Below are 11,948 nucleotides of genomic sequence, written 5' to 3'. Positions count from 1 at the left end.
TTAGCTGCTAATCGGACAGTTAATATTTTGTATACTGTTTGGATATTTGTAGCCCTAGCATTTTACGTGGCTTTCCAATAATACAGAACCAAATAGAATCAACACATTTTGTAGGCTTATATGTAAATATCTTGATTATATTATTTGACAATTTTACTATTAGGGCCTATACATAGCATTCCAGTAATGACTAAGGATTAAAGAATGAATAAACAAAGCAGAATGAGTTGTTTTTATTGCAAACTTTTCCCTCTGTTTATTATATTTTGTTTTTCTCCGTTTTCTTGCACTTTAACTCTAAAGCCCGGTTCAGACCAAAGAGTTTGTAATTTTGGTTCAGACGGAGAGTGTTTCTGTGATGGATTCCAAGGTGGCTGCGCGGATGGGTAGCCTGCGTGGTCACTCACCGAAAGTAATGCGCTCTGGTGGCTCCTTGGATGGCTAGCTTGCTGGATTTCGAGGGTAGGTTCCTTGCTATTTTTCGTGATGGTTTGCAGGCTGGAAACCAAAGATGATCATATAATATCACCACTGAAACCATGTCGCCATGTTCGTTGTTTTCCAACTAAACCTGTTTTTTCTATATTCTCTAGGTTCTAAGAAACAACAATTAAATATCGAACTTTAGCTGTTTTGTACTTATGGCTTAATTACTTTATTACGACATTTACTACTGTTAATGTAGGACTTTAGTTGTTTTCCATTCACGGTTTAGTTTCTTTTTGACCATGAGTGTTGGCAACAGATGAAGCAGTAGATGATTTTCCAATTTAAACTGTGAAAAGAGCCAGCTTCGTGTGAACAATTACCATCACCGTAGGCAACACGGCAGCCAGCCAGTCAGCACGCAGGCTACCCATCCGCGCAGCCACCTTGGAATCCATCACAGAAACACGCACCGTCTGAACCAGGCTTAACTCTCTTAAAATACTCTTTAAACTAGTGCCCCCCCCCAATCAATGATTGGTGATTTCACATAGAATGGGTAATAACTTCGAAATTGAAAGAGAAATTTTGTGCAAAAGATAGAATTCGTGAATAGTTCGTCGTATCACGCATTTGTCAAAGTCATCATTCATCAATATAAGTAGCGGTCTTTTGCCATCAACCTTTTCTTTCCTGATATACTCATTGATCTTTCTTCAGCTCCATGTTATTTTTGTTCAGGCAAATTCTTCTTCACCTTTGTTAGAGACCTTATTTGCCTCTGCAACCCTCTGTATCTTATTTTTTACTACTATACTTATTTCCTCATAAAATTGTATACATTGAGAAAGATCTCTCTTGTTCATTCCCTTTTACTAGGCCTACGTATTTTAATTTAAAAAGTATCGGCCTATAGGTCAATTTCTTCTAAGCAACTGAGCATACTTTCCTTTAGTGTCGTTGCTCCATCCCGTCTACCCCAACTCATTGCTTGACCCACCCCTGCAGAGGACCAGCATCATAAAGGCTCGCTTGCTAACTTTCTCTTTCCTCACAAGTGCCAAAAAGATCTGCGATACAAGAAGAATTAACACCCAGTGATCTGTCACTCTCCAAGTATGCTCCTGCGGTCACCGCAGATGTGGAAACAAGCTTCTCAATGTAAAATAATGCCCTCCGGTCGTTCACATGGATATACACTGTCATCTATCGCAATGAACAGGAGAACTGTTACTTTAAAGTCGAATTTTTACTGGTACTTATGTATAGCATTGTTTATTTTTAGGCCATTTTTTCAGCATTTTATGTACTTTTCTAACATTTTTGGGTCATTTTATAGGTTTTTTTTAAGGTTATCAAAATCCGCGCTCTGCTTACAATTAAATAAATTAGTTTGGGACGGTACGAGACGCAGCTGAATGTTTGTTTTAAAAGTTAGAATGTAATATGACAAGAAATGGAATAACAATCTATAAGTTGGCAAGGTTCTGGACGGCTTGTGCTTGAATTGGGCGCCTGGGGCAGGCCTGGTCGTTGGACTTTCTCGTCACCTCTTTTTCACGAGGTGGAGCGCCACTTATGCAATGCGCAACGTTCCAATAACTAGGAAGTGGAAGCAGCAAATAGTGCGCTACTGCGGCCGGTGCCTTATGAACGGATTTCCCCGTCTTGGAGGGGAGCCACAGCGAGCGCTGCAGCGAACGGAAGGTAGCAATTCAGTTTTGTTCAGACAGTGCAGTGAGCGACATGGTGTCCAACTCGATCTGGATCACCACGATGACGATCGTGTTTGCTTGCTACGATCAGATTGCGGGTCAGAGCCTTGGTCTCGGCAAATGCCCTTCTCATCCGGCTATGAAGACTTTAAATTTGAAAATGGTACGTAACTGAATACATTAACGAACTAATATATCTCCAAACTGACGAACTCAAGGGGAACACGAGGAACACTCGATTCTATAGATTTTATGGCGTATCTTAATTTCTCTTAGCATTCTTCTTTCTTTCCTACTTTCGTCTTTCTTTCTTTAATTCCCTCGATCTTTCGCGCGCCTTTTTCTCTCTTTCTTTGTTATATCATTTTCTCCTTTGTTCGCTCTTTCATTCCCTCGTTCGTTCGCTCTTTCACCCTCTCATTCGTTAATTCTTTCATTCTCTCTTTCTTTTGCTCTTTCATTCTCTCGTTCATTCGCTCTTTCATTCTCTCTTTTTTCCGCTCTTTTACTCTTTCTTATTTTCGTGGTTTTTATTCTTTCTTTCTTTTTTTTTCATAAATCCTTTCTTTAGTTTGTTGAGTCAATCTTTTTTCTTGCATTCATTCTCCCGTTATTTTTCGTTTTTATTTTGTTTCGTTCTCTCTTTAGTTTCTTTGTTGCTTAAATGCAGCCAATCCAGGACACAAACCTAAGGTATATAGGCCTACGTTTACGCTGCAGCCTCGCTGCTGGCAGCCGAGCATCTCACTGCTCGCATGTAGCTGGGATGCTCGCTATGGAGCATTTATCCCGCAGCTGTTCAGATCGCTGCTGGCATATCGCTGTAGTTTAGTATAGTAGAGGAGACTTTCGCGATGATCTCGTCATCTGATGACAGTGATAGCGTTTTATTATCGATTTATAGCAGCCAGGGGCGGTTATTCAGGTGAAGTAAGAAGTGAAGTGCCACTTCACCTATTTACCTGTAAAACACAATTTTATCTCGTATTAATAATTAATTATAGTTATTAGCGGTTCCCTATTTTTAAAATAAAAAAAGGTTTATTTTCAGTCGTTATTAACAGTGTTTAGTTATATAAATTGTACCTGTAACCGTCCACTGAATAGAATAATGTCAACTGTTACGAGCGCCGAGTGGTATCTATTGGAACCTACTATACTGTAGAGGTGAAATTATTTTTAGCTCCCATCCTCACACAGCACTTGCTTTCCATGGTAACGTGACGTCACGCACTGAAGAAAGATTGTGTGAGTGAAGTGCGTTTCTGAGTCTTTACGGAAAACTGTCAGACTTGTTGTAGATGGAGTAACCAGTTTGCAACAGTACTAAGGCCGGGGCTATTGTTGAAGGGCTGTGAAATTTTACAGTATGTACTGTACTACCTGACTCGAGAAAAATATCCTCATTCCTTGTGTCTAAGCAGCCACCCCTGCAGCGGTTAAATTAGCTGGTTATATGTTATTTTTATCAGGAATGCACGTCACATACATTCGTAAAGTTTAAAAGTTGTTTTCCGCCGCGTGTATTATTTTTTATCATGAGTTTACCAGTTTTGTTCCAGGCCTTGTACTTGAAAGTTTAACGCGCACGTAAATGTAGACTACACATGTAATTTAGTACTTATTAACTTATTATGTATTTAGTGATAAGTGTATATAGTGTATGAATCTTACATCGTAGTGTATATTGTATGTTTAATCACTATAGTGCTATTATGCAAATACTTAGGTACCATTACATAGAAAATATTGATAAATGAGTGCGAAATATGTATCCTGAAAATGACACGGTTTGTAATATATTAGAAATGCCGTTTTGTAGACTTAAAAATGAGGATGAAAAAGATGTTTTAAATTCTGGACGTCCTACAGTTCCATTTGTTCTTTGTTTTAAAAAGTGCTAAAAATAGAGAAATTGTATAAAATAACTTAAAAAAATTATTCCGGTGAAAGAAGCTTTTCTCATTGAAAAGATTTAAAATTTCACTTGAAATGCTATATTACAGGATAGACTTTCATCATTAGCATCATTAGCTCTGCATAGATATATACTGTCCACCCTCAGTTAAACTCAAGACATTTTATGAAGACACCATCGATAGATTTACTGCTTTAAAAGATAGGAGGATTGACTTTGTATGCAAGAAATTGGGTGAGTCCTGAAATAAATTAATTTTCCTGTCTGCATTTGTTCTAAAACTAGTAAAATTGTACGTAGTTTACGAATAGTAGGCCTACTCATTATATTAGCAAAACTGTTCATGCATTTGTGTATGTGAACAGCACTTCACCTATTTTCTTTACGACGAGCCGCTACTGACAGCAGAGCCATAAATGAATCCCTTATCCTATGTCTATTTTGCAATAGGCGAGAAATTGTTCGACACTAACAATCGAGAGTTGCTCTGAGCAAGAGAGTAATGATTCCCCTGTGATGTAGTCCACCAGTCTGTGTACACTGTTTGTAACGAAGTACCTAAGCTGCTAGTTGCCAGTTAAATGAGATGATGAGCCTCGAGTTTGAAGTTTGATGATAGCGAAAGATGAAACTGCACACGATCTTCTGCAGTTGAGCTCAGGGTTGCCAGATGATTCCAGACCAATGTCGCCAACTATACATCAACAAAGCGCCAGAAAGTAGCCAATTATCTCTGAAGTTGATAGTGAAATAATAATAATAATAATAATAATAATAATAATAATAATAATAATAATAATAATAAACTTATAGTAATAAAATTAAAAAAAAACTTACAGTGTAATTATGAACATAACCATTTATATTCATTCATAAATTTGTTATAATTTTATTGTTAATATTATTTAATACAAAGACACTGAATTATTAAATGGCATTATTCAGCTATGATGTGTATCTTTGATACTTGCATTTTGCTGTTTGTGCAACCTGTATTCTGTTGCTTACAGATATTACATACAGTACTTTACAAATTGCTTCATTCGAATTTTTCTTAAAATCTGTAGCCTAAAAATATTAATTTTCTGCATTAGGTGAGTCTGTAGTCTAATGGTGCATTTTTAAAAATGGTAGTGAATTTGAATTACCGGTACCGAATTTTGAAGCTTGAATATATAATTTTAATTAAACTACAATTATTATCTTTAGCCCGGGCTAGTTCTCCCACTCCTTGTACGAAGTGAAAGAATCTGCTAAATGCTAACAGAACCGCTAAATCGCTGAATTCCCGCTATTATTAATTAACGGCTTACTGCTCAACATCGTTTCTATTAATTATCAAAGTTTAGAAATAAATCACAGAAATGAATTTCATGTAGGCCTATTTCAAATTAAAAGTTTAATTGATAATACAAGCCATCTATTTAATCCATTAATGTAATATATTTATATGCATTAATTCCACTTAATTATGTTATTAAAACATGATTGTAAATCACATATCATACATGTTGTAGATCCCCGCCAGAGCCTGGGGAAGTTTTCTACGAAACTTGAACATTAATCTGCCTTCTTTTTAAAATGAACGTAACTACAATAACTGACGAATATTTACATTCTGAAGAATATTACTTTCAATGGATCACAATCTTGTGAAAATAAAATGTTTTAGTTAAATTATTTTTATAATTTTAATGTTAAAGCTGCCATAAAAGTAGCCAGGACGCCAAGCGGAAATTTTCGTTGCCAGAAGGAACATAAAAGGCGCCAGAATGGCGACAAGTAGCCACATCTGGCAACTCTGGTTGAGCTGTAATAGTTTGTGGGCTTCCTAGCCAACGATCCATAGCCAACGTCATTTTGCTCTTTCCATAAGAAGTTTTCGGACTTCAATCCTAAAAATCATTTTACTGAGAGAGTCCACAAACCTCACATGAGGAGAAGAGAAGTGAAGAAGGCAATATCATCATGCTTGTCCAATGATTGTGATTCTTTTTCTTTACACATCCTCAACTTCTCTCTTTCAATTGCTACAAGTTAATTAATTGTCTATCAAATATGTAGGTCGTGCTCTTTTCCTGTGTCCTAAAACCTAAACCATCAGTTGCTGTCGAAGATGATGGTGTGACACCGTAATAATTTACAGTTCTAAGATAGATCATAACATAACATGTCTTTCAGTTATACGATAAGTCACAGAAAAGTTATAAAAAAATAGCTGGGTTGATTTCAGAGAGGCGAAAATAGAACTACTTTCACAATTGTTTCTAAATCTATGCCCTCAATGACAGTTTCAATCAGATGTCTTACGAGTACAACAGTATTCAATAGGCAGTATTTGATTTCCAATATTCTTGTCAAAACTTTGAGAACATTTCTTAAGATGAACACAAATACGATTGATATGAGAAGTGTATACTCTCACAATGCAAAATGTATAGTGTAGTGCTAGCGCCTCGTGTGGTCAATGTATGATCTTGCAGGACGAACACAATTTGAGGATATATTATTATATTCTAAATGACAATAACTTATTGGTGTAATACTTTTAATGCTACGATAAGATTTTAGGTATTATGTAATGTAATGAAATACACCTGAAGCGACATTAAAATTTGTATTGTTTGCACCGTACCTATGAAAGAAAAATTTAAATAGAAGTTTATCTTTCTAAAATAACTTGTGAATATTCAAATAGAATCTTGGCAAAATAGTAATAAAGAAAAACAAGAATATTACTATATTGAGTGTTAAAAGCACATGAAAAATATAGTCCATTTTGATAAAAAAAACTGTTTTCATAAGAAAATGTCAAATAGAATCTTGTCTCTCTCAGCCACGATACAAATGAATAGCGTAGCAAACAATGAATGGAGAAAGGCTCCCGAAAAAACCAATCACAGCGCAAGTTTCAGGATGCCTGGCGATGATCCAGGCTCGAAAATCAAACAAGTTTGTGATCATCGCTGTAGCGAGGATGCCTCTTCTAAATGTTCAGCACAATAAGCTACTGCATAAATCCAGGTGCTCAGCGAGTGATTACAGGTTCTGGAGGAAGGGAGATTGAAGGAAGTATTTGTTAGGACAATGCTACTCTCGATGGGGATTTACAGAAGACTTTTTCATGTTCGACACAAGGCTATTAACTTCAGGGTATTCATTTCTGATAGTTTCAGCAACTGTGTAATGCACTGGATAAACAGGCTATGTGGATCATATTAGGATAAAAGGCCTTCACGAGAGGTGAAGCAGTAATCATGTAAGGTGCAGCATCGCTACTCAAAAGAAGAACTTTAGATTCATCAGTACCAGTAGAAAATAGCAGCTGTAGACTTTTGTTAATAAAATGTGCTGCTTTGAACAAAGGACTTTATCTAGCTGCTTAGAACAAAGGAGATGAGGGTATGAAGGATCATATGGATCCATTTTTCCGACAATTACATTTCTTATATATCTTCCGTAATATCACTGGTTTCGTCTACACCAGCCGTGGCGAAAATGTGATCGTGCACCAAGCCACTGTGTAACCTGCAACGTGCATAGCACCTATGGAGGTAGCGGACACCCGAAGGGGAAGTGAAGCAAATGTCTGACTTATTAACGGATTTTTATTTGCCTTACGTCAGGCACTTAAATATAATTTTATACAGTACAAAGTTACAAACTAATGTTTAGTACGTACAACGAAGAAAGAAATGAACAAGAAAACATAGGACACATTATCATAACATATTAACTGTCTTCAGAATGTCTCTGCGACAGAGTTTAAAAATCAGGAATTATGTCACTTACTGCCAGTCGTAGTTGATCACGAAGGTATTTGTCTGTCAGTCGTGTACTAAATTTGATTTTTACGATTTTCATTGTTGAAAATAAGTTTTCATAAACGTAAGTTGTAGCGAACAGGGCTTCAACAGAGCAAGCGAAAGAACGAAGCTTCGGATATTTATTTTTTGGCAAAGATTTGAGAAGTTCAACATTTGTCAAGTCTTTACATCTGTGAGTTTAAATTGAAGATCTAATCGCATCATTCGTACATCTGCTGAAAAAGGTTCGAGATAATAATAATAATAATAATAATAATAATAATAATAATAATAATAATAATAATAATATTTAACCTTTTAAATGTTTCATGAGTGACATGTAGTATAATGCCGTTTTATGTTATACAACCGTTTTCCTCGTAATACTTGTGAACAAATCATACATTTAATATTCTCATCATATTGGCAGCAAAAAAATGTGTCCTCCCATCCTACTTGAAACATTCTTTTTTGTAGAGGTGCATGGTTTCGAGAGAGACATTGCGACGATACACCACTCGCAGGTCAGAGACAAATACAAATGGAACGGAGTTTGACTCCAGTGAGTGAGAGGGTGGGAGTTGGGGGAGGTAGGAAGCAAGAGAAATGCTCAGCTATCATTGCGAGCCACATTCGAGCCACAATGTGCTCGCGAGTCACATTTTCGCCACGGCTGGTCTACACACAACCAAATGCAGGAATTCCTAATCTTTCACGAATTGTTTGCAGGGTGGACTCATATGCAGAATCAAGGCAGTTTCTTTTCAAGGCAGATTGAGATGGGATTGATGGCTTGCAATACTTTTGCAAAAAAACCTTTAAAAGTTACATTCTGCACGGTATTTCAAGGAATATTTGCAGCCGCTAGGGCTTTACATAAATCCATGTTGAAATTATTCCCACTGGCAGATAAGGAAGGTCCTGTCAATAAAGTCTGCTTCTTTGTAATCTGGGCTGCTCTAGATGTATGGCCACTACCATTAATATGTTGGTCAATATGCGATTTTTTTCATGTTATACCTGAGTAGAAGAGGACAGTAATTAAAATATAGAAAACTGTGGTAAAAGTTTGTGACCATATTGAATTCGACAAATTTTATTTAATTGCATGATTTTTCGAATTAGTTTATTATTATTATTATTATTATTATTATTATTATTATTATTATTATTATTATTATTATTATTATTATTACTATTATTATTATTATTATTACTACTACTACTACTACTACTACTGCTACTACTACTACTACAGCTATCTATGTCTACCTATATCTGTCTGCCTACCTAGTTGCCTTTACCTGCAGGGGCTTTCCCATATTACATTATTTTACTCCAGCATCATATTTGAGCAATTTTTAATCTTTATAATACGAATATATAATTGGCTTCACCCGCAATGTGTAGTTAGCATGTCGCGGGATTAACATAAGACTGAACTCACACGGCCCACATATTTGCGATTATTTTGCAGTTTTATGTGGTTGTGCTATCGGCGGAACCAACCACAAGCGGACTACTTTTTAGTTGTCGCTTGAAGTCCATGTCGACCACAAACAACCACACCGCAAGCTTAGTACCAAAATGGATTTCGAATAGGAAGCACTGTTGTAGCTTCCATTACGTCGAAAGCGGCGCGCGGCGGCGTCGACAGAGTAGAATTTTTTTGGTTCATCCTTTTATCCTACCTATTATAGAGAACAAAAATATGAGCCAGTTTCTCTTCCTGTAGGTATCATTCTTGGAGAATGTACGACAACAATGTTTTTTTTTTTTAATTAGCCTACTTTAGAATAAGAGAAAATACATTTGATTATTTATTGAGGTAACGAAAAATAGGCCTATAATACGAAATGGCACAACAATAAGAAAAGATGTATCATCTGAGGAATGTAACGCATTCACTATAAGAAGTAAAATAATGTGAGTGGGAATATGGAAAAGGGCACATAGTCAAAATGATATTTTGAGAAAAATTATTTTAAAGAGTTTCATTCTAGCCTATTCATATATCTCTTCATTTATGTTACATTTTTTGGGCGATCGTACGTTTTTTGTTACTTACTGTTAGTGTTGCCATGGCACGGAACTTCAAATTTCCACACGATTCTCTGTTTCTGTAGCAACAATAACTACGACGACGACGACAACGACAACGACAATACTGTTATGAAATTTTCCCGAACGTCGTGCTGGAAGTAAAATCATACATGAAATTGTCATATGCTCATTCATACCTTCGTCTCGATTTCTTCGGTATTAACATAGCACAACCTACTTTCCATACCTCTTCTATATCACTACATTCCATCGCATCAGCACAATCGTTATCTACAATCATTTCTGCCATGAATTCTACGACTAATATAAAACCTGACAGAAAATTACAACTTATACAGAAAACACAATAATAAAATTATTGTATGCACATAACAACAGTAGCCTACTATCATAGCAATAAAATCCAAAGCCCTGTTAAAATATAAAGCCACAGGAAATAAAATTAATATCTATCTAAAAACAATATAACATTAAAAATTAATTAATTAATTATTTAATTTAAATTAACGATCGTTCAAAAACAGTATGCAATACATGTGTGTAACTGCATAACAGAATCTCGGAAAAAAAAAACGTGTTTCGCTCGTTTTTTTTTTTTCAAACTTTTCTTCGATTCTGTTATAATACATTTCCCACACTTGTATCGCTGTATACTATAGCGATTTCATTAGAAATGAAAGTATCTTGTTTATATTCAAACAACTTCAAGAAAATAACAATTAAAATATTTTATGTGCCCTTCTTCCACAGATTAATTTCATTCATAAACATATTCTGGCAGAAAGAAAATTAAATATTTATTATTGAAAATTAATATAAACACTCATTGAGGCTTGTACGAACTATAAAAATAGTTTTTCAATACAGCTTCAATCTTCTTCATTCAGGATTCAACATAATGCTGTATTATTATTAACTCTGCATTTACTGAGTTCAGGATCAGCATAAATGCTTTCTTTCTTCTCTTCCTTCTTTCTTTACTTTTTCTTTCTTCATTATCCATGCACGTTCCTCAACTATTTGTTGTTGGCAGTTAAGTAAGCGACTGTCGTTTCCACGCGTAGACTCTACTGTTCATTATACTCATAGTAGGGCTTATTTGGTAAAAAATTAATATAAATGTCTAAATATATCCCTATGACCCTATACCCTAATTAAACCGACAAACTCCGGGAGGTTGTATGGGACACCAAATCAAACAGTTTTCTCTAATGCTATATTGTGCTGTGAAGCACTATTTCGCGAGGACACCAAATCTTAATGTAACACAACCTATTGCCATGCTTTAATGCTTGAGTCCCTTATAAAACTTTTACATACTAAAATCAGTACAAAAGATGTTCAAAAATACCTCCATTGACCTGTACACAAAGATTACAACAGCGGGACATGGATTGTTTAACGCTGTGAAAGACCACCGGATCATCTTCTGATTCAATTGGGGTTGCGTAAACAAGATTACGCATCTGTCCCCACACAAAAAAACCAGAGATTCAAATCAGAAGATCGAGGAGGCCAAGGTATAGAACCGCTTCTGCCAATCCACTTCCCTGGAAATTGTTCAGGTAGTCAAGCACACGATGTGAATTTGTAGAGTAGAACGCATACGCCTTCCGCCTGTTTAATAAAACACTGCACTGGATCAAGACGTAAAACAAAATGTGAATTTGTAGCGTAGTCATGAATTTAAGAACGCATACGCCCTCTGCCGGTTTAATAAAGTACTGCACTGGTTCAAGACGTAGAACAAAGTTTGAATTTGTAGAGTAATCACGAAGTGAAGAACGCATACGTTTTCTTCCGGTTTAATAAAGCCTCTGAAGAAAATATGATATTAGAGAAAATCGTTTGTTTTGGTGTCCTGTACACCTCCCGGACTTTATCGGTTTAATTACTTTTCACTGTATATTGTATTTGTATATTACAACCAATGCTTTTCTTCTTGAGAAAAAGGTGCTGGAACTCTATGTAGAATATTTTATAGCGGACGAAGAGATGATTACTGTTCAACACATGGAA

The 11,948-nt window shown here is 35.8% G+C and overlaps 1 protein-coding gene across 1 annotated transcript in view; it reads left to right on the top strand.

The window, feature by feature from the left end:
- The first annotated feature begins 2,060 nt into the window (after nt 1-2,060).
- GLaz (Glial Lazarillo) overlaps nt 2,061-11,948 on the top strand; it is an 88,601-nt gene continuing 78,713 nt past the window's right edge. The window contains exon 1 of the mRNA XM_069833207.1: nt 2,061-2,304. Within this exon, the coding sequence (XP_069689308.1) occupies nt 2,173-2,304 (132 nt within the window). The 5' untranslated portion in view covers nt 2,061-2,172. The remainder of the gene's footprint in view (nt 2,305-11,948) is intronic.

The sequence above is a fragment of the Periplaneta americana genome, chromosome 8 (genome assembly GCF_040183065.1).
Source record: "Periplaneta americana isolate PAMFEO1 chromosome 8, P.americana_PAMFEO1_priV1, whole genome shotgun sequence".
Lineage (NCBI taxonomy): Eukaryota > Metazoa > Arthropoda > Insecta > Blattodea > Blattidae > Periplaneta > Periplaneta americana.
Note: the sequence above shows the minus strand (reverse complement) of the source record. Positions and strands in the feature narration are given on the sequence as shown.